The 23,631-nt window shown below is 44.7% G+C and overlaps 1 protein-coding gene across 2 annotated transcripts; it reads left to right on the top strand.

Annotated features, from left to right (window-relative positions):
* The first annotated feature begins 2,362 nt into the window (after positions 1-2,362).
* Positions 2,363-9,306, top strand: EOMES (eomesodermin). Of its 2 annotated transcripts, none has more exons than XM_034956010.3 (6): positions 2,363-3,802; positions 4,869-5,023; positions 5,709-5,830; positions 6,296-6,454; positions 6,541-6,602; positions 7,435-9,306. In XM_034956010.3, the coding sequence occupies exons 1-6, from the start codon at positions 2,925-2,927 to the stop codon at positions 8,114-8,116; spliced, it is 2,058 nt and encodes a 685-aa protein (XP_034811901.2). In that variant the 5' UTR covers positions 2,363-2,924; the 3' UTR covers positions 8,117-9,306. The 2 variants fall into 2 exon arrangements, with proteins under 2 accessions (XP_034811901.2, XP_003826197.3); XM_003826149.6 differs by having other exon boundaries at positions 7,378-9,305.
* The last annotated feature ends 14,325 nt before the right edge of the window (positions 9,307-23,631 follow it).

Here is a 23,631-nt window from a genome sequence, read left to right as displayed (position 1 = left end):
AAATGTAATGTAATACAATATGTAATATAATATTATGTACATATTTTCCATGTTCCAAAAATCCTGGGTCCTAGAGTAGTTTTATAGAAACTGAATTTTTATTCTCTTTGAATTTGTCTTTGCTCCTCCATATGTAAAATGTGTTGAAGTTTGGGAAAAATAATAGATTTACTGGGGAAGTGGGTAGATATGAACCAAAATTTCCTGTCCCCAAGAATCAATACAAATTCTAATTATACACATCGTGTGTATATTTAATAATTAGGTGGTGCTCATACTGAACTCATGCGCTTTCAAAAGCTTGCTCTGGGGCTGGAATAAAATCAACGCTTTCTGATGTGGCTCGGGGGACAGCTGGCCCGCGTTATTCGCGCCAGAGTGGGTCGGAACGATGCCTGTTGCCTGCGATGGCACTTTGCCACGCGAAGCGCTTCCCTGGCTGCGTCAAAAGCATTTTGAAGGGACGCCGAGGCCCGCTTCTTGCTTTGTTAAAGCGCAAAACTGTCATGTACCTTTGGCCACCCTAGCTCCAAATAACGTGAGATTAGGTCTCACATTAGGGAGATTTCTCATCCCTACTTTTGCCTTAGATATCTTGCAACTCAGGTCAAGGATAATGTGGAGGATCCCACGAATAGTAATCAGGACCCGCTAGCCCAGGGATAGATACGTCGTCCAAGCCGCCCAAGCTGCACGGCCCCTTTCTTTCCTTGAGCTCGCGTACCCCTCACGGGATCTTCACGTTGACAGTCGTGAGGTATTCACAGAGCTATACTACTTGAACAATCAATGTTCGAGACTTCCTTGGGTCAAAATAACACTAAAGCAGGGGAGGAAGGCATGGACAGTGTAGTGATCAAAACAGCCGTGCCAAACACTAACTATACTGATGACACAAAACGCAGGAAGCGCAGGGCAGAACGCGCTCAGTACCAGCTTTCTGGCGATCTGCTCCTGGCCACTCTGTCCCAGGACCTACAAGGCCACCGCCCCAGCCCACTAGTCTCAACTTGCCCCCTCCCCTGTGGCTGTGCCTTGACCCTGAAAATCTTCGCGCACTCCTGGGTTTCACCACCACACACACGCGAGCGCGCGAGCACACACATCAAAAAAGAAAAAAAAAAACCGTGATAAATGCCCTGGAGAGTCTAAGTGCATTAAGGACCTCGTTCTCGGAGACCCCAGACATGCCGATGTTGGTGCTGCTGTGGTTGGAAAACTGGGTTGGAAAGCTTCGCACTGTTCTACACTTGCGTGTGCGCGCTCAGCAATCCTTTGGCCACCTCATCTGTTGTGGGCGAAGAGTTTCCCGTGTGATCGCGTTCGGTTGGGGAAGCAGAGTCCCGACATCTCAGCCGGAAAATGCGCTCCCGGAGCGATTACTGGCGGCGTCTGTAATTGCTTATTAACAGCGAATATTCAGGCTTCTCCTTATCCGCAACGAAACGTGCCCCCCGCTTCTGTAATAATGAAACGATAAAATATGACGGCCCCGCTCTTGAATCTATCTGAGGAAACGCAGCGAAGAAACAAGCAGCTGGAGTTTAATTCAATATCAAACTGATTATTTCACTAATTATTCTACCTTCTGTATTTGCCGCAGAGCAGAGGCGCAGGGAATCCTAACTGTGGGGCTGTTAGGGAAGCTTTGTTTCTTGGTGTCAGGCCTAACTGAAGATGGTGGTGAAGGGACGGAATCCGGGATCAGGAAAACTGAGCAGAAAGGATTTTAAATTGTGGGGAATAAAAGTGACTGTCTCCCCGAAAGCAGTTGTGTTGGCGTGAGTATGAAGTTGGTGTTAGCTCGCTTAGTTTCACTCTTGTCCTGTCCCCAGTACCCTGTCCAAGCTTCTGATTTAGAAGCTGAGAGCTTAGGTCCTCCAGGATGGCAATGTGCTCTGGCCGTCCCCGGAATCCCAAAAGCTTAGCGCGAGTTTCCTCTCTACAAACCTTTCCCACTGGGTAAAAGGATGGGAACAAACAAAAAGTGGTTCCTGTGCGTTGAAGGCCAGGGAGTTTGCCTTCGACAAGAGGAAGGTGTGCTTTGAAGTTACAGCTTCCGACGAGGAAAGAGACTTCCTTGGGCCTGTCTCCAACTCGCCCCAGTTTCCCCAGCCTCCGGGACGGGCGCTTCCCTGCAAGCTATCAGCTTGAAGAGTCTTTCTCTCTCTGGCCTCTAAAATCTGCTCCAGCCATCTCATTCCTCCAGCGGAGGGCTGAGATGACTAATGCGCCAAGGGTGGACACGGCTACGGAGACCCCAAACTTTGTCCCCCTAAATTCCGGCGAAATTACAGACACCAGGATTGATTATCACAGCGGGACGCAGTCTCAAAAAAAAATCAGGCTAAAGGAAAAGAAAGTCACAGGCGACTTGATCCAATTAGTAAATGCCTAATTGAATTAGTGTCACCTCCATCAGCCAATAGGAGGGTCTCCGGGCTATGAGGCCGGGAAGCCCCTCCCTGGCCGCAAATATATAAAGCAGCTAGTGACAGCCCATTAGTTTCCAAGTGGTCAACTTGACCGATGCTTTGGCAATTGAAAAAGGGCAGAAAGGCGCGGGCTAGTGGGTGGATAGGGACAAAGATCTAAGTCACCTTCTTCCAGCGTGTGAGCCTGGGAGGAGGGTGGGGGTCCTGAGGAGCAAGAGGTACGAGGAAGGAAAAGGAGAGGGCTTCTGGGTTAGTTTCCACCTCCTGCTTTCCAACTCACGGCGCTTTCCTTCCGGAAAGGACGCTGGATTCAGGGCGCGCCAGTACGCGCAGTAGCGGCCGGCGAGTCGGCAGGTGGGTAGCCCCGGCGCGGGAGGAAGGGGAAGTTACCTTCCCCTCGGAAGAGGGCGCTGGCTCCCCCATCCTGCCTTTATAATAAGGCCACGGGAGGAGAGGAAGCAGCCAGCTGCCGTCTGCGCTTTGCAAAGCATGCAGTTAGGGGAGCAGCTCTTGGTGAGCTCAGTGAACCTGCCTGGCGCGCACTTCTACCCGCTGGAGAGTGCGCGAGGCGGCAGAGGCGGGAGCGCTGGCCACCTCCCCAGCGCGGCCCCCTCTCCTCAGAAGTTGGACTTAGACAAAGCGTCCAAGAAGTTTTCCGGCAGTCTCTCCTGCGAGGCGGTGAGCGGGGAGCCCGCAGCCGCCAGCGCAGGGGCCCCCGCGGCCATGCTTAGTGACACCGACGCCGGGGACGCATTTGCCAGCGCTGCGGCAGTGGCCAAGCCGGGGCCCCCGGACGGCCGCAAGGGCTCCCCCTGCGGGGAGGAGGAGCTGCCCTCCGCCGCTGCAGCCGCCGCCGCCGCCGCCGCGGCTGCGGCCACTGCGCGCTACTCCATGGACAGCCTGAGCTCCGAGCGGTACTACCTCCAGTCCCCCGGTCCTCAGGGGTCGGAGCTGGCTGCGCCCTGCTCACTCTTCCCGTACCAGGCGGCGGCTGGGGCGCCCCACGGACCTGTGTACCCGGCTCCTAACGGGGCGCGCTACCCCTACGGCTCCATGCTGCCCCCCGGCGGCTTCCCCGCGGCTGTGTGCCCACCCGGGAGGGCGCAGTTCGTCCCAGGAGCCGGTGCGGGCAGTGGCGCGGGCGGTAGCAGCGGCGGGGGCGGCGGCCCGGGCACCTATCAGTACAGCCAGGGGGCTCCGCTCTACGGGCCGTACCCTGGAGCCGCAGCGGCGGGATCTTGCGGAGGACTGGGGGGCCTGGGGGTTCCAGGTTCTGGCTTCCGTGCCCACGTCTACCTGTGCAACCGGCCTCTGTGGCTCAAATTCCACCGCCACCAAACTGAGATGATCATTACGAAACAGGGCAGGTGAGCGCAGCGTGGAGGGGCCCCTGGGTTCGGGGATAAAGGGTGACGTGTGGTCCTGGGGAAGGTCCGGGATGAGGGAGCTGAACCCAGTTGTTCCGCGCGGTGCTTAGAGTGTTTCACCGCGCGCAATAAATCTCCGTAGACACCGCATCTCCAATGCGGTGTCCCTCTGTGTCAGTGCCCCGGCGGCTCTTGCAGGGTGCCAATGTTACGGCTGTACACCGCTTTTCCCTCCCATCATCCTCACCTGAACAGACCTGGAGGAGGCGGAAATGGAAATTAGGGCATGTCCACAAGCTGGATTCGTTAGATCCTCCTGCTCGGCGGTATGCTGGTGCATGCCTGCATGCCGGCAAGGAGCCACGGATAGGGAAGGCTCAAGAGCTGGCCACCTGAGCGCAGTAGATGGGCTCCCGCAGTTTTAGGCGCCAGGGTCTCCACGGGGCGTCTCCGGGAGGTGGGCGTGAAGGCTAGAGCGCCGGCCTCGGAAGCTCGGTCCGAGTAGGTGGTTAGATCTGCCCTGGAGCCAGACCTGGCTCGGGTTCGGTGCGCGAGAAAGTTCTGATATACATCCAACTGCTAACACTGGCTACTTCTGGGGAAAGGGAGGGGTGGGTGCTGAGAGAGGGGCACTCAAAGGGGACTTTTAGCCTAAAGTTTTAATATATATTTTTAACAAGAATAACCTAATATTGTTCTCTGGTACTTTTCAAAATGGTGCATTTAAAAATTAGTAGTTTTTAACATTCTAGGAGAAAAATTTTAAGAGCGTCTGAAAGGGCCGAGAATATGAGCCTTCGGAAGCACGCGAATTTGGAATATACCGATGTTAGGGCAAGCTTTTTTTTTTTTTTTTTTTGAAAAGACGGAAAGGTTCCAAGAGTTGCCAACTCAAAAATATTTTACATAGTTTCAGACCACTTGATCTACCAGCATTCTGTTCACTGCAAACTTTTAAATGTGTTCCGACCCTATCCCAGGTGTCTGGGGGAACCCGCTGGGGCCTGGGCCTGTTCTAGGACATCCCAATTTAAATCGATTTTTCTGGTTCTATTCCCTTGCACAGGCGCATGTTTCCGTTCTTGAGCTTCAACATAAACGGACTCAATCCCACTGCCCACTACAATGTGTTCGTAGAGGTGGTGCTGGCGGACCCCAACCACTGGCGCTTCCAGGGGGGCAAATGGGTGACCTGTGGCAAAGCCGACAATAACATGCAGGGTGAGCAGAGAAGAGGCTCGGGCCGGGGAGGAACGGGCGGGAAGAAATCGTAACCCTTGACTCAGACAACTCACATTTAAATGTAGCACTTTTTTTCCCCTTCCATTCTGAGGCCTAGAGGTGTTAGTATGAGTTTCTTTGAGTTGCTTGTTTGACGGAGAGGAGAGTTTGCTAAGTCAGATTTCTTGTCTGCCAATATATAGATATTTAGAACCTTTAACTAAGACATCACCCCGCCCCCCAATCCCTACGTTTAACAAATCAGTAGTCATAAGCTCTCCAGGTGGGAAGGGCTCCTGGGATTCTAATGTTCACTTGAGAAAGCCCAGCCAAAGTTTAGTTCACCCATAAATATCCAACTGTCTTCCATCGGATGTTGCCCTTACAGCTTTAGAAGGCCCCAAATTGACCTTCAAGAGTCATGTCTTGTTAGCTCCGTTTCTAAATTGTGAAATGCCATTCAGGGGAGTCCCTAGTGCAAGGAAGGTTGGAAGCACAGGGGCCTGGGAGGGATATCGATGTAGTCCTGCTGGTCTCCACTGGCCTCTTTAAGCAACTTTTACTGGGAGACCAACTAAGTCTAGCTCTTATATCTTGCTCATAGCTAAGAGACATCCCTCCGCTTTCTCCATTTGTAAACAGCCCTATATGCTTGGGTTTTGTGTTTTGTTTCATTTTCTCTTAGGCAACAAAATGTATGTTCACCCAGAGTCTCCTAATACTGGTTCCCACTGGATGAGACAGGAGATTTCATTCGGGAAATTAAAACTCACCAATAACAAAGGCGCAAATAACAACAACACCCAGGTAGAGTGACAGAGCAGGAGGGGGTATCTTCTGGCTTTGACTATAAGTCTTTTTTCTAATAAGAGTCCCTACTCTTTTCACTGTATTTATAATATTTGCATTTGTGACCTGTTTGCTCGCCTATTTCTAACCATTTTTGTTCTTTTGACCTTTCTCATCTTCACTTTCTTATTGGATTTCGATAACAGTGAGTTGACTATTAAGAACAGAAATAGCGAAGTATTTTGGGAATTTAGGAAACCAAGAGGAAAGCATATCTATCAAAACCACATACCCAGCTATGATTTAAATTTCAAAAAAAAAGGGGGGGGCAATAATGAGACCTTTAAACTTGCAATAAACAAAGCTGTTAGTGAGGAGCATTTAGAAGTCCCATAGCAAAATACATAATTTGTCAAAATCTAATTTTGTTGAACCACTAAGAGGCTTTTTAGATTTAGCAATTTTTTTCTCTACTCTTTCCAGATGATAGTCTTACAATCCTTACACAAATACCAACCCCGACTGCATATTGTTGAAGTTACAGAGGATGGCGTGGAGGACTTGAATGAGCCCTCAAAGACCCAGACTTTTACCTTCTCAGAAACGCAATTCATTGCAGTGACTGCCTACCAAAACACCGATGTGAGTGTCCCAGACATCTCAAGAATCTCTCAAGCTAAGGTCCAGCATGATAAAGCACTCAATGACTGTTTTTCTCCCCTATCTAGATTACTCAACTAAAGATTGATCATAACCCCTTTGCAAAAGGCTTCAGAGACAACTATGATTCGTAAGTGCAGCTTTTATCCACACTTGCCTGATCATCTCTGAACAGGACATACATCAACAGGCACTTTGCTGATAATGTATTTTAGGAAGAGCTTTTACCTTTGGGATTTTTACATATTTTTCTTTTTCCAAAATTTTTTCCTTTACTAATCTTGCTTTAGATTTTTCTCAGAAAGGTTGTGTTAATTTCTGAAGAAATGTTAAGGACTTAAAAATGAAGAGTTTTTTTTAGCATTTGAGTGAAGATTTGAAATTTTAAGAACCTGCATTTATATTACCTTTCTTTTCATTTGATCCATTTTTTATCCTCCCAAGAGCAGATATTATTACTCTCCCCCACCCCCCACTTTTTTTTTTAACATAAGAAAAAACTGAAACTAAGAGGATGTAATTTCACAACACGAAACAGCAAGGCCCTGCTCTTTTTAAAATCTGAGTTTTCTACCGCCACAGCCAGTGTTTTTTCCATCACATTGACAAAGGAGGTTTGATCTGAGTTTTTCATGTTCTAGGACTAGTAAAGGTAGATTTTCTATAGTTTAAATACTTGATGCCTAGGAGGAAACTTTTTCTTGCATGGCGGGAAATTTTTCCCAATAAGCCAAGAGTCCAGCTAAAATGGGCCAGTGCATCTCCTGCCTCTGTTCTTTCAGCCCAACAGACCAGCACTTTCGGTGTAGATAACCAACACAAGCCTTTTCATTTCTGGGAGGTGGTTTGTTTGGGGACAACATTAGGTTTTTTTTTTTTTTTAAGTGTTTCTCTTTATATTGTAGCATGTACACCGCTTCAGAAAATGACAGGTTAACTCCATCTCCCACGGATTCTCCTAGATCCCATCAGATTGTCCCTGGAGGTCGGTACGGCGTTCAATCCTTCTTCCCGGAGCCCTTTGTCAACACTTTACCTCAAGCCCGCTATTATAATGGCGAGAGAACCGTGCCACAGACCAACGGCCTCCTTTCACCCCAACAGAGCGAAGAGGTGGCCAACCCTCCCCAGCGGTGGCTTGTCACGCCTGTCCAGCAACCTGGGACCAACAAACTAGACATCAGTTCCTATGAATCTGAATATACTTCTAGCACATTGCTCCCATATGGCATTAAATCCTTGCCCCTTCAGACATCCCATGCCCTGGGGTATTACCCCGACCCAACCTTTCCTGCAATGGCAGGGTGGGGAGGTCGAGGTTCTTACCAGAGGAAGATGGCAGCTGGACTACCATGGACCTCCAGAACAAGCCCCACTGTGTTCTCTGAAGATCAGCTCTCCAAGGAGAAAGTGAAAGAGGAAATTGGCTCTTCTTGGATAGAGACACCCCCTTCCATCAAATCTCTAGATTCCAATGATTCAGGAGTATACACCAGTGCTTGTAAGCGAAGGCGGCTGTCTCCTAGCAACTCCAGTAATGAAAATTCACCCTCCATAAAGTGTGAGGACATTAATGCTGAAGAGTATAGTAAAGACACCTCAAAAGGCATGGGAGGGTATTATGCTTTTTACACAACTCCCTAAAGAGTTATTTTAACCTCAAAAATTAGCTAACTTTTTGCAGATGGACTTGGTGGTGTTTTTTGTTGTCTTCTTTGCCTAGGTTGCCAAAAAGATGTTTGCCTTCCACCTTGATGCATCCTGTTTTGTGCAATTCTCTAAAAGAAGGTGCCAAAGCTTTTTGATTGCTGCAGGTAACTGAAATAAACCTAGCATTTTTAAAAAATAAGATTAATGGAAGACTTTAAGGTATTTTAAAATTCGAAGGGTATCCAAGTTTCTGTATTTATTTATTGGAGAGACACTAACCATTCAAAGAAGCAGGCTGTGAACATTGAGTGCCCAGTGCTATCAGATGAGTTAAAACCTTTGATTCTCATTTCTATTTGTAAATTCTTAAGCAAATAGAAGCCGAGTGTTAAGGTGTTTTGCTTCTGAAAGAGGGCTGGGCCTTCCATTTCAGAAGGAGACGTTTTGCTGTTACATTCTGCCAGGGGCAAAAGATACTAGGCCCAGGAGTCAAGAAAAGCTTTTGTGAAAGTGATAGTTTCACCTGACTTTGATTCCTTAACCCCTGGCTTTTGGAACAAGCCATGTTTGCCCTAGTCCAGGATTGCCTCACTTGAGACTTGCTAGGCCTCTGCTGTGTGCTGGGGTGGCCAGTGGGACTCAGGAGAGAGCAAGGGAAGGAGTCACCAAAAAAAAAAAAAAAAAAAAAAAAAAATTTAAAAGTGTACAGTTGTGTGTTTAGATACACTATAGAATAATGTGGTATATATTGTACAAATAGTCTACATAGGTGTCTGGGATAATGTAAAACTGGTGCTTTGGCTTTGTAAAGAATTTGCAAATCACTTAACAGCTGCAGGGGCAAGGGGAGAGTTTCATCATCCCCATGATATTTGGGAATATTCTGTTTACTTCTTAGATAGTTAAGAATGTATTCAGCTACTATGTACTAACTTGAACCGTGTTTAAGGAAAACTCCTATTTCATCCTCTTCTTGCGCCATCCCCTCTCCCTAACTTGGTAATGTGAAGAAACTAAAACCTGATACCACAGCTCCTATAGGCATTTTAGAGATCTTGGATTTTTATGTACAGTCTTAGTCATTTTTAATAAATGTGGTTCAGTAAGGGAACAGACATAGCTCTGTCTTCTGTGCTGTTGGGGTTTTCATCTTTGCTTTAAAGATCTCATTTTGCTTCCTCCTGTATCGTTTTCAGCTTTAACAGTGCCTCACCCATCCCCTACCTCCACGGAAGGCTCTAGAATCTCTAACTGGATACTGTAGTCATGCGGGGGTGGGGATGTTTTGTTTATCTTCTTCTTTCCTTGAAGTGGAATGGGGCTATTTCCTTACCCCACTGGGAAGTCTGGACAATGGGTGTTGGCGGGGCGGGGGAGGGGGGCGGGGGGACGGGGGAGGGAGGATTGCTGCCGATTGCCCACATCAGACTTAACCAAGCCTCGAAAACCTCCGCTTCTGGTTCTTGGAGACCAGGCTCTGTCAGCGCGCCTGGCCACTAAGTTCTCTGGGCTTTTTTCTAGGCTTACTTGGGGCCACCCATCCTTAGGCCCACCTAGGCTCCCTGGGAACCCCCGTGGCCCTTTGAGCGCCCACCAGTTCAGGGTCCCTGGGGCGCGGCGGCGTGGGGGGCTGCACACAGCTCAGCTTCTGCGCCCACCCGCGGCTTTCTTCTGAACCCAGACGCTGCGCACCCGCCGCCGCCGGCTGCCGGCCTCAGTAGCTGCAGTCAAACTCCGCCCGGACTCGGTCTGAGGCGCAGGCTAGGGACGGGCGTGGCACTTACAAAGGAGGATTCCAGTCGTTCCGTGCACTGCCGCTCTGCAAACAGTGACCTTGGAGCAGTTCACCTTGCGCTTAGTTCCGTTTATTTGGCCCACGCTCCACGGGAAGACGAAGGACAGCCCATCCCCTGGCTGAACCCTGGGCGGTCCAAAGAGTGGGGTGGAGGGTCCCCTTTGTCCCCCCAGCCAGACGTCCCGCCAGGCTTATCTGCAGACGGCTTCAGGCCCAGATTGCAAACCTTTCCAGCCCCCTCCTGGACCCTCCCGGGGTAAAGGTCTAGCTGGGAGGATCATTCTGCTAACTGTGTAGCGCGGAAATGCAGCTGCTAAGAGGATTAGCTGCTGGGAGGCGAGCAATCAGCCGAGACCTCCTCCCCTTCTGCGCCCAATTAAGGCCGCCAGGACCTTGTACCTCGACTGTCCTGTCTCCCTTCCCCTCCGTCCCTCTGGGGCCCGAGTTCTTCCCGCGCCACCCGTGACCTTGGGGGCTCGAACTCCTGCTCCGCGTTTCCGAACGGCCTGCTCAAAACAATTTGGCAAAGGCGCCCCGAACTTTACCGGGGAGCCAGGGACAAAAGCGTTGAAGATGTGCTTTTTAATATATATGTATTGTGGATGACTGATTTAGATTCCGGAAGGGAGACTCATAGCCCGCCTATCCTGGTCAGCGCCTTCCCCACACCCCCAACAGCCCCCTTACATCTGCATCCAACCACCGAATATTGGGAGATGCGATGGAATTTCGAAAACAGTGCTCTCCTATTTCTGCCCTCTAGAAAGCCCCAAAGTGCTAATCACTGCCGGGATATAGCAGATTCTGGCCCTAGTCTATTTCGGGTCCTGCATGTTTTTGCATCGTACAGTAAAAAGAACCTGGTACTTGTGAAAAGTCCCTCACAGTGTTTAATAGAAACGTAAGTGGCTGAGTGGCCCCAATTAACACCTTGTGATAAGGCATTCCTAAGATGGAGTGTCAGACACCAAATTGTGAAGAGATGTATCTAATTAATCCTCCTAGGATGACACCGATAAACAAGCCTCTATTTAAATAAAGATCAAGGGCTCGGCGTCCGGTTTGTTTACATTCTCCGCCAGGGTCTCCTAGTATGCACCGGTGCAGGCGGTGTTCCCTGCCCAGGGAGGAGATACTGGCTCGGGGGTCTGCTGGCTCGTCCTGGTTCACATCTCCGTTCTTGCCCCAAACAAACAAAAAACAACAATAAAATCAATAAATTGCAATGAAACAGGAAAAAGCAGTGCAAAGAGGACCTGACTCGGAGTTGGAAATACTGTTATTTGCCGTTTTCCACTGGTGTTCTTTCCATCACCAAACACTTTTTGGTTGTTGGTTTGCGAGGGAAAAAAGGAAGAAGGGGGGAAAGCAGCCCACATGTAGCCTCTAGAATTCTTTTCTGCTCTGGAGAGAATTCGGAGCAGGACCTTCCTCCGGTCCCCACCCCGCCCCGGCACGAGTTCGCTCTGGGTGGTTCCAAATTCCTCCTCCTGGGTGTAGAAGCTGGGAATTGTCGGGATGTAGAGTAGCTATCCTGGGGGTGGAGTGGGGAGCCGCAGACGTCTGGAAGGGAAACTGGGAAAGGCGGGAAGAGTCAGAAAGAACTTGGGGAGGAGGGGAAGCTGCAGATTAGCGCGCCATATTTTCAGCCCATGTTTGGGCCGGATTTGGAGCCGGTTTCAAGTCTGCAGCAACGTATCTTCCAAACCTTCAATGGAGAGTTTCGAGGCTCCAAATCTGTTTTTGGTCCCGGTTTCCCTTTTTACAGCCGTCTTTGATTCGCTTTAAACCCAGGTGAAAGCAGACTCACGGTCTTCCCTCTCCTCTGCAGTCTCTTCTTTCCGAATTAAACCTGCGTAGGGGGAGGAATGTAATTTTTTAAATCTCTGCGGGTGTCATGGAAACGCTCTGGAATAAAAACTTCCCCGCATTCCCTTTGATTTTTATCGACATTCAGCTACCAGTAGGAACAAAAATTAAGATCTTTTCTTTCCCATTCGCCTGGACACTGTGTCGCTTCTCTTTCCGGCTCGCGCCGCGGTGTCCTCTACCCGGCTACACAGCGACTCCAAAAGTTTAGCTTTCACCCCGCGGAGATTTCGACAGCTCTGGAAGGCTCTTTTTAAAAGGGAATTTGGAGAAATCTGTTGCTGAGCACGATTGAGTCCCACTCTATAAAATACCCATCACCCCGCCGTCATTCCTCAAGTTTACGCTTTCAAATATGCGAACCCCAAGGTCCAGCCCGGGAGTAAGCCAATCCCAGGACCCGGTCCACCGGCGCGTGTCTTGAAAAGAATGTCGGAGGTCAGATTCTCTCCTACCGCTTAGAGGCCTCGGCTCAGCGCACACATTTGGGGTTCGCAGGGCTTCCCGCGCGCCGGAACCCGACCTGCGCTGGATTTTCTTCCGGGCGCAGGAGCTAAGCGGTATCTTGGACAGTCTGAAGTTACAGGCACCTTTTTTTTCTCCCCCCTCGCCCCCAACAAGACGATGGGACTCCAGCCTTGCTGGTCATCGAATTTCTCCTTATTACGACTTAAATGAAAAGGAAAACACGAGACGTGGGCGAGTGCGCACACACACATCCACCCCCTTCTTCAACTCTGGGAGTCCTCTGTGTGTCGCCGAGGGCACGTATGGAGTCCGCCAAGGGAAGGATTCAGCTGCCCAAATGCTAACCAGGCCCTCAGCAATGGTCCCTAAAGTGCCCCCGCGTCACATGGATCTCTGACCGCCGCCGAAGCAATGCATTATTTCGGGCAGCATTCCCCTCCCACCAAATACACATAAGAGACACGAGTTTAATTTTCCCCTGCCTCCTTGAAAAGCTCCGAACCCCTTCCTATAAGCCCTTGTGGGGACAGCAGGGCTTGCACAATGACTTTTGTAACTTTAAGTTCTACCCAGGTTTCCCCACACAGTTGGAGTGGAGGAGGACCCCACGCCTCGCCCTTGGCCTCCAGGTCCCGCAGCAGAGTTTCCGCGCGGGTCTGCAGGCTCCTCTCTCTTCTGGGCCGCGGGCAGCCTTCGCCATCTGGTGGCCATGGAGAGTAAGGATCTCCCCAGCCGAAGAGGGCTCCTCCACTCTTAAAGCTGCTGCTTTGTCAGGTCCTGAACGGTTCCGTCAAAAAAAAAAAAAAAAAAAAAAAAAAAAAAAAAAAAAAAGAACCCAGTGGCGCGATCTCACTGCAACCTCCGCCTCCCGGGTTCAAGTGATTCTCCTACCTCAGCCTCCCGAGTAGCTGGGACTACAGGCGTGCGCCACCACACCTGGCTGATTTTTGTATTTTTAGTAGAGGCTGGGTTTCACCATGTTGGCCAGGCTGGTCTCCAACTCCTGACCTCAGGTGATCCACCAGTCTCGGCTTCCCAAAGTGCTGGGATTACAGGTGTGAGCCACTGGGCCCCACACTCCTACGCTTCTTTAAAAGTTTTTTAGTGTAGGGGAAGGAGCCTGGAATTTGGAGTTCTGTGACTTAAGTTCTAGTCCGCCGCCCCTTACAGCGGCATTGTCTTTAGCTTCACTGAACTTCATTTCCTCATCTGTGAAGTGGGGATTCCAACAGCACCTATCCCGGCAAAGAGTACCGAGAAGGAAGAAATGAGATTATAAATTTAACTGCTTTGTAAACTGTTGAGTAGTTCCGAATATTAGTAGGTATCACTAATTACTAATTTTATAACATATATGATAGTAAACTTAGATGCATTAGCAAAGGAAAGTTTTTATTAATTCAGAAATAATTACAAATATTATGCAGTTTGAAAAAGTAGAGAGCAATGGACCCCCATGTGTCCACTACCAGCTACAATAACCATCAATCCATGGTCTCTCTTATTTCTTCCTGTAATCCCCACTCCACTCTTTCTGCCACGAATCCCGAAATTCCTGTCCTCTAATCCACAATTATTTCCGTACACAGCCCTTAAAGAAAAGGACTCTTTAAAAAAAAAAAAAAAATATATATATATATATATATAACTGTCGTGCTATTATCTCATCTACAAAATCAACAATCATTTCTGAATATCGGGAAATATCCAGGTACGTTTTTCTGATTGTCTCATAAAGTTGTTCTTGTTATTCTTTTTGTTTGCTTGTTCCTTATAGTTGTTTGTTTTAATCAGGATCCAAACAGGTCCCACACATGTGATTGATGTATCACTTAATTCTCTTAGTCTAGAACTCTCCCCTCTCAACTTTTCTCTTTTATTTTTCCTTGCAATTTATTGAAGAAATTGGGGCATTTGTTCTGTCTAGTTTTCCAGGTTCTGGTTTTGCTGATTGCAGTTCAGTAGTGTTAACATAGTCCTCTGATTCTTGTTTTTCCAACAAAGTGGTGTTTTATTGATCTGATCCAGATTCCACTTTTTTTTTTAGTAATAATATTTTATAGGTGGTAATATTCCATGAGGAGGCTCATGATGTCCAGTTGTCTCTTTTGGGGGCATGTCTTTGTACATTGATGACTGTCAGCTAGACCCACTATTTCATTAAGGGGTTGGCAAAGGAGGTAAATTCCAGTACAGCTATTATTATCAATTACATATACATGAGAAAATTTTACTCAATGACACTTTGAATGTGACATTAAACAGAGTAAGCCAAAAAGCCAAGATCTCTGCTCTTTATATATCATCACAGGAAAACAGAGAGGCCTTCTTGGGAACATGAGACACAGAAACCTAGGTGTAAAATGGACAAAATGCATAAATTGGTAAGACTTAGTGGATGAAACATATTTATTAAGACAGTCTAATATGCCCCAAATTGCTAAGAAATCACATTAAACCAGTGCATAACAAAGTCATAAAGTAGGTTTCCATCTGTTTTTCTACTCTCAGGGCAAATTATCAATTTCCTGATCCCTTTAAAAATATATTTCAATAACTCATAAGGAGGAGCATCATATGGAAATCATAAGTGCTAAAAAAAGGACTATTAAATAATTTGGTTGTTAAGCAGGGAGGGGAGTGATTTCATCTACCACAAGAGAAGTGGTTTTTTACCACTTTGTTTGGAAATGATTGAGGGAGGAATCTGAGGGAGAGAAAGGTGGGGGGAAAGTCCAAATTACTATCCACAATTCACAGCCTAGAACTTCTAGAACTGGAATGGAGTTGGTTACTGAGAGAGACCATCATGGAAATTCGAAGAATAACAAGGGTAGATTTGAACATGTAGATACCATTGCCACCATCTTGTTCCCTTCCTCGTCCCAGACACCAAATTGTAGACTATTCCGCAAAACTTCAGGCAATCAGAATGTTTCCTGCAAAGGTCTTAGATTGCCACCATTTCTTCTTGAAATGACTCAATATTAATGCCATAAGTATATAGCCTTCTGTTAACTAGCACTTCTTCCTAAATCCCTAAATCAGTCATCATTCCTTGAGTCACCGAATTGGAGAGCTGGGAGGCACCTTAGAGACCGCTCTAGTTCTATAAACCCCACTATACGGAGGCAAGAACCAAGTATCACTATGGTTTTGTGGTTTGCCAAGCCCCTTGAGGAACTCATTGGTTTGGCAGTGTATCATGGGTTAGACCCTATACTTTGGACATACAATATTTCAGAGGCTTGGGAAATATGTTTAGTCATGAAAACATTAAATTCAAAAGCATAATTTTTATTATTGTTTATGTTTTTCAGAGGATGAACAATATTTGAAATCCAAACGTATCCATGATTAATTTTTCTTCTTTTTCTTCTTCCTCTTCTTTTCTTCTTTTTTTTTTTTTTTTTTTTTTTTGAGACAGGGTTTCACTTTATCACCCAGGCACAATCATAGCTCACTGCAGCCTCAAAATCCTAGGTTCAAACAATCCTTCTACCACAGCCTCTTGAGTAGCTAGAACTACAGGTGCACACCACTATGCCTGGCTAATTAAAAAAAGTTTATTTGTAGAGATGGATTCTCACTATGTTGTCCAGGCTGATCTTGCAATTCAGGGCTCAAAATCCTCCCACTTCAGCCTCCCAAAGCACTGAGATTATAGGCATGAGCCACTACACTCAGCCTTTTTTTAAGCCTATCATGGAGTGGTGCCTTCTTCATTGCACACTTTGGCCTATATAGCTTTGGGGTAGTGAATCCACAGAATATATGTTCTTCACCCTACATATTTGCTGGTTTTCTTAATCCTGGCAGGCAAATTTTGTCTTTATCTTACAGATCTAAAACCCAAGAATGATCTTTGGTATTTTACTTCTTTCAGGATTCAAGTTCCTCTGGTAAAAAGGCTTGTTGTTGATATAATTAACCAATAGTCTGTGCTCATCACTAAATATTTAGAAGACCACAGACACAGACTACATGGCTGTTATAGAAGAGCACAGAGAAGCATGGGTTGAGTTAGTGTGCAAAAATGTGTATACATGCTTGTATGTAGGAGTGTGTATTTGTGCCCCAGAGCTAATAACATTAAGCTGAGATTACAGAGTGTAGAATACAACTTGGAAAAAATGGTTAAGATGGTATCTAATATTTCCATTAGGGACTCTTCTGTTCAGAGCTGTCAAAACAGATTCTGTGAATTGACTAGACTATGGAAGGTGATCGTAATGATATTGATGAAACACATATCTGAAAAACAGAGTTTAAATAGAAGAGAGTCTCTAGAAATACAACTAAATCTTAATCTGGAGATACATGCCTCAAAATAACTCTCTCTCATTCCTTTTTCCCTCTCAACAAAAACAAACTCACTGGAAAAGGACAATCAAACATTTCCAAGCCTTGCAATGCCGTATTTCCCATCGGAGTTTCGGGGAAAAAAAAATGTATGAGTCACATTCTTAACCTGGCAATAAGGTCCACGAGGTATTTGGTTTCTCTGTGTTTGCCAGCTTTCTTGTACGTAGGCAAGGTTGCCAGATCCAAAGAGAGAGTAGTGTGGATAAGACCATTTGACAAAGACTGCAGCTTTAGGAAGAACTTGACCGACCTTTAGTAAACCAGCAAGAAGGAGGCCAGACTCTCTCCTTCCACCCTCAAATCCCCTCAGTGCCCCTGTTTGGCTGAACCCAGTGAGAATCCAAAGGGCTAAACAATCTCTTGATGCAGTCATAGAGGTCAGCCTCCTCTGTAGAGGAGGCAGGATGGCACAGGGCAGGATAGAAAAGAATGAAGGGTGAAGCTTGGGGGCAATGAAGAAGAAATCCAGCCCACCTATCACCCTCCAATGTCTTGACTGCTAAAGGATACTCTTGAGAGTACTCTTAAGTACTCTCGAGTTGTTTTGAGATTCCCCAAAGAGGATGTTCCAAGAATAGCTGAAAAATTTGGGTTTTTATGTGAAAATCCCCCTACTTTTCAGTTTTGGCAACCTACTTGAAAAAATTAAATAACCAAAATACTCCTGTGAGGAAGATTTCACTATGGAAAGCTTTTGACCACTGATCTAGAGCAATGCTATGATTTTAATTGAATTTCAAAAATGTCAAAAGCATGGCCGGGCGTGGTGGCTCACACCTGTAATCATCCCAGCACTTTGGGAGGCCAAGGCAGGCAGATAGCCTGAAGTTGGGAGTTTGAGACCAGCCTGGGCTATATGGTGAAATCCCGTCTCTACTAAAAATACAAAACTTACCCAGGCGCAGTGGCAGGCACCTGTAATCCCAGCTACTTGGGAGGCTGAGGCAGGAAAATCATTTGAACCTGGGAGACGGAGGTTGCAGTGAGCCGAAATCATGCCACTGTACTCCAACCTGGGCAACAGAGCAAGACTCCTCTGTCTCAAAAAAAAGAAAAAAATGTCAAAAGCAGATTTCTGCTCTAATACAAGATGGAGTAACAGGGATATGAATTAACTTTCTGCTTGAAAAAAAAACTAAACTAAAAATCAGATATATATAGATCTGATATATATATCTGATATATATAGCCAGATATATATACATATATATATATATATACGGCTTCCATTAGGCAATGTAAAATAATAATCTATTAAAGAAGAGAAATGAATGAGGAAAACCCTAATATTTCTCCAACTTACTGCCTGGAGAGTTTCCAGGCCTCAGCTTAGCATGGGGATAGGGACCCAGACAAAGCCCAGCAGTCTTCTTGATTTGAGGAGACAAAACTGTAAGGATGAGGAGGCCAAGATGGCTAGAGTTTTTGGAGCAGAGTTCCAGAGAGGAGAGACCTGCCCAGAAAGAAAAATCTAGAGAAGTGAATAGGGTCTTCCTCAACTCCACCTGAGTGTTGATCAGCACATGCATGTGAAGAAAATATCCCAAGCCCACAGGATTAGGGAGGATTTCTCAACCTCAGCTCTATTGACATTTGGAGGCAAAAAATTCTATATTGTGGGAGCTGCATTATAGGATATTTAGCAATATCCTGACTTCTACCAACTAGATGCCAGTAGCACTACCCCACCAGTTGTAACAACAAAAAGTGTCTCTACACATTGTCAAATGACCTCTATGGGGCAAAGTTATCCCAGCTGAGAACTACTGGATGAGAGGTATTAATACCCAGTATTTACCCTGACTGAGGATTGTCCCCTTTCCCACTCACGAAAGTGGAAAACTTCATAATTCATGAGGTATCAGGAAAAGAACTCAGAAGGGTCTTGCTTCAGTAGTGAGCTAAAGTAGTACTGGACTAAATGCTGCTCTGGTTTAATCTAAGTAGGCTTATAAGCAAGAAGTGAAACTTAACTATATCCATGAAGAAAGCTCAAGTTATATGTATGGTAATAAAAGTAACAACCAGCACAGAACAAAAAATATTTTAAATGCACAGGACCCAATCAAAAATGGCCAGATATTCAAAAAAGCAGGAAAATATGACCCACAATAAGATTAAAAAAATCGATCAAAACCAACTCAAAGTGACAGATGATAAAATTAGTAGACAAGGATATTAAATAGTTACTATAACTGTATTTCATATGCTCAAAAAGCTAGAAAAAAGGTTGAGAATGGTAAGTAGAGACATGGATGATATTTTTAAAAGAACCAAATTGAACTTCTAGAGATAAAAACTACAAATGTCTGAAATTGAAAAACACTTGGTGAGATCAGTGGCATATTATACATTGCAGAAGAAAAGATTAGTGAACCTGGAGGTATAGAGATTGAAAGGATATAAAATAAAACACACAAAAATAAAAAGCTGGAGAAAAATAAACAGAGCTTTAGTGAGCTGTGGGATAATTTCAAGCAGCCTAACATGCCTGTAATTGGAGTGCATCAAAGAGAGGAAAGAGAGAAGGGTACAGACAAGATATTTGAAAAAATAAAGGTCAAAATATTTCAAATGTGGTAAAAATTATAATCCACCAATCTAAAGAGTTCAATTAAACCAATCACAAAAAATGCAAAGAAAACTACACCAAGGCTTACCTTAATCAAATTATTTAAAACCAGTGATAGAGAAGAAGATATCAAAACAGTCAGGGGGACAAGGACACATTCTGGGCAAAGGAACAAACATATTAGGTTAGGTTAGTGCAAACGTAATTTTGGTTTTTGCAATTACTTTTAATGAAAAAACCTAAATTGTGTTTGCACCAACCTAATAAAAATGATAACAAAAAATAAGTAAGCTGGATAACATTAGAACATCTTTGAAGTACTGAAAGAATAAGTAAAACCATCAACCTAGATTTTTATACCTAAGGAAAGCATATTTTAAAAACAAAGGTAAAATTACTTTCTCAGACATACAAAAGCTAAAAGAATTCATCATCAGGAGACCTAAGCTACAAAAAAAAAAAAAAGAAAAGAAAAAGGTAAGAGAAATGCTTCAGGCAGAAGGAAAATGATACCAGATGGAAATTTGAATCTACTTAAAAAAAATGTAGGGCACTACAAATGTTAGCTACGTGGGTAAATATAAAATATAAATATAAAATACTTGTTTCTTATTTTTAAAATCTCTTTAAAAGAAAATGGACCGTTTAAAGCAAAAATAATAAGATATTCTAGGTTTTTTTCTTTTAAAAAAGCTTTTGTTACTTTTTGTTTGTTTTTTTCTAGCAGCCCTCATCCAATTGCGTGGTGTTTATAACATACATGGAAGTAAAATATGTGATAACTATAGCACAAATGCTGGGAGGGGAGAAACAGAAGCATATTAACTGAGTTATTACCGTATGCATCAAGTGGTATAATATAATATCACTTGAAGGCAAACTGTGATAAGTTAAAGAATCATAAAACATATTCAATTAATCTAAGGTAGGCACAAAAAGAAGAAAAAGGAAATGAATAAGAAACAGAAAACAAATAATACTGTGGTAGATTTGAACCCAACTGTACTAGTCAGGGTTCTCTAGAAACAGAACTAATAGGAGAGATGTGTGTATGAAAGGGAGTTTATTAAGGAGAATTGACTCACATGATCACAAGGTGAAGTCTCACAATAGGCCATCTGCAAGCTGAGGAGCAATGAAGCCAGTCCGAGTCCCAAAACCTCAAAAGCAGGGAAGCCAACAGTGCAGCCTTCAGTCTGTGGCCGAAGGCCCGAGAGCCGCTGGCAAACTACTGGTGTAAGTCCAAGAGTCCAAAAGCTGAAGAACTTGGAGTCAGATGTTCGAGGTCAAGAAGCATCCAGCATGGGAGAAAGATGTTTACTACAAACCCTAAAGCAACCACTAAAATAACACACCAAAGAATTATAGCTAATAAACCAACAAAGTATCACCTGCCCAGCTTTTTTTTTTTTTTTTTTGAGACAGAGTTTTGCTCTTGTCGCCTAGGCTGAAGTGCAGTGGCGTGACCTCGGCTCACTGCAACCTCCTTCTCCCAGGTTCAAGCGATTCTCCTGTCTCAACCTCTCGAGTAGCTGGAATTACAGGCACCTGCCACTACACCCGGCTAATTTTTGTATTTTTAGTAGAGATGGGGTTTCACCATGTTGGCCAGGCTGGTTCGAACTCTTGACCTCAGGTGATCCTCCTGCCTCAGCCTCCCAAAGTGCTGGGATTATGGGCAGGAGCCACTGCGCCCAGACAATTTTTTAATTTTTTTGTAGAGACAGGTTCTCACTATGTTGCCCAGGCTGGTCTTGAAATCCTGACCTCAAGCAATCCTCCCACTTGAGAAATCCACTTTAAAAATAAAGACATAGACCTGGCATAGTGGCTCACGCCTATAATTCCAGCACTCTGGGGGGCCAAGGCAGGCAGATCTCTTGAGGCCAGGAGTTCAACACTAGCCTGGCCAAGATGATGAAACCCCGTCTCTACTAAAAAAATACAGAAATTAGCCAGGTGTGGTGGCACACACCTATAGTCCCAGCTACTCAGAAGGCTGAGGCACAAGAATCCCTTGAACCTGAAAGGTGGAGGTTGCAGTGAGCCGAGATCGCACCGCTGCACTTCAGCCTGGGAGACAAAATGAGACTCTGTCTCAAAATAAATAAATAAACAAATGGACACACACGGGTTAAAATTTAAAAGCCAAAAAAGATATAACATGCTAGCACTAATTAAAAGAAAGCTAGAGTGGCTATGTTACTATCAAAGTAGATTTTAAAAAATAAAACTGGTCATTTAATAATGATAATGGGATAAATTTATCAAAAGGTCATAATAATCCTAAGTTACCAGCAACAAACAATAGAGATAATTATTTGATGTAACATTCAAAAATTAATCATTGTAATTCACCATGTTAATAGACTAAAAGTGAATAACTATTATTGTCTACATAGACGCAGAAAAAGTATTGGACAAGACGTGCGGCCAGCGGAGCCAGCATTCCTGGCTCGCTTCAAGGAGTGGGTTGGCTATAGGGAGGAGCCCACCGTAGAGACCAAGAGAATCCAGCCTCATCTCCCAGACGAAAATGGGGAACACGGTGACAAAGATGAAGAGCCTCAAGTGATGGTTTTTAAAAAGGGAGACCTATCAGTTGAAGAAGTCATGAAAATTAAAGCAGAAGTAAAGGCTGCCAGAGCAGATAAAGAACCAGCTCCAGCTGAGGGAAGAATCATGTATCAAAAACCAGTAAAGCACCAGTCAAGTGCCCCTCAGATGAAAAGTATTCAGGTTTAACAGCAAGCCCAAAAAGAAGACAAATTAAGATGCAATAAATCAGGACTCAGTCAAAAAGAACTCACAAAAACAAATCAAAAACAGTAGCCTCCTTTCTTTTGACAGTGAAGATGACAATAAGTAAGTGTAAATATTTTGAATTTAGTCTACGTTGAAAGTACATGCGATGTTTTTTAAAGTAACATTTTTTTCCTATTATAAAGATACTACAGGCCAGGCACGGCGGTTCATGCCTGTAGTCCCAGCACTTTGGAAGGCCGAGGAGGGCAGATCACTTGAGGTCAGGAGTTCGAGACCAGCCTGGCCAACATGGTGAAACGCCATCTCTACTAATAATACAAAAATTAGCCAGGCATGGTGGCAGTCACCTGTAATCCCAGCTACTCAGGAAGCTGAGGCAGGAGAAGAGCTTGAATCTGAGAGGCGGAGGTTTGCAGTGAGCTGAGATCAGGCCATTGTACTCCAGCCTGGGCGACAGAGCCAGACTTTATCTCAAAAAAAAAAATAAAAAAAAAAATAAAAACTACAAGTTACTTATAGAAAATTTAGGAAACACAGGAAAAAATTTAATAAACTACATCTATTCATCAATACCCCTCTGACTTAATATGCCAACTCTAGAAATTAGCTAGTATTAACATTTTGTTATTTCCCCTGTGTGGGTATATATATATGTAAATTATATTTTTAAACAAAATACATTTTGTTTGTGTAAACAAAAAAAGAAATGGTATTAGACAAAATCCAACATTCGTGCCGGGCAAAAACTCTAACCAAACTTGAAATTGCAGGGAATTCCCTCAACCTGGTAAAACGCATCTTTGATAAACCTAGAATTAACATCATATTTAATGGAGAAAGATAGAATGCTTTCCCCCTAACATCAGGGATGAGATGACTCTATTTCTACTCACCATTATACTGGAGGTTCTAGCTTGGCCAATGAGGCAAGAGAGAGAAATAAAAGGCTCTTAGATTGGGAAGATTGAAGTAAAATGGACTTCATTTGAATATAACATTATCATCTACGGAGAAAATCCAATAAAAAGGCCATTACTAATAAATTTTAGTAGAGTTGTAGAATGCAAGATCAATATACAAAAGTCAATTTTTTTATATACTAGCAACAAACAATCAGAAATTAAAATAAAAATACTATTTAATAGCATCAAAAATAAGAAATGCTTAGGTATAGACCTGACAAATTATGTGCAAGATCTATGCCCTGAAAGCTACAAAACACTGCTTAGAGAGATTAGAGAAGACCTAAATAAATAGGGAGATTCACTGTGTTCATATCAGAGGGCTCCATATTGTTAGAAAATAAATTCTTCCCAAATTGATGTATAAATTCATTAAGGCTTTTTCTTTTTTAGAAATTTTGAAGCTGGTGTGGTGGCTGTAATTCCAGCACTTTGAGAGGTCAAGGTGAAAATATTGTTTGAGCCCAGAAATTTGACACTAGCCTGAGCAACACAGTGAGACCCTGTCTCCACAAAAAATTTTAAAAATTACCTGGACACAGTGGCACACCCCTGTGTTCTCAGATATTCGTAAGGCTGAGGTGGGAGGATCACCTGAGCCCAGGAGGTGAGGCTACAGTAAGCCATATTCACACCACTGCACTCCAGCCTGGGTGACAGAGAAAAACCCCATCCCCCCAAAAAAGAATTGCTAAGCTGTTTCTAAAATTTT

This window comes from Pan paniscus, chromosome 2 (genome assembly GCF_029289425.2).
Source record: "Pan paniscus chromosome 2, NHGRI_mPanPan1-v2.0_pri, whole genome shotgun sequence".
In the NCBI taxonomy this organism is placed as follows: domain Eukaryota; kingdom Metazoa; phylum Chordata; class Mammalia; order Primates; family Hominidae; genus Pan; species Pan paniscus.
Note: the sequence above shows the minus strand (reverse complement) of the source record. Positions and strands in the feature narration are given on the sequence as shown.

Bases quoted from the DNA above. Each gene is read 5' to 3' on its own strand.
- EOMES (XM_003826149.6), top strand. From the start codon at position 2,925: ATGCAGTTAGGGGAGCAGCTCTTGGTGAGCTCAGTGAACCTGCCTGGC. The intron at 3,803-4,868 runs GTGAGCGCAGCG...TCCCTTGCACAG, and splicing joins ATCATTACGAAACAGGGCAG to GCGCATGTTTCCGTTCTTGA. The intron at 6,603-7,377 runs GTAAGTGCAGCT...TTTATATTGTAG, and splicing joins TTCAGAGACAACTATGATTC to CATGTACACCGCTTCAGAAA.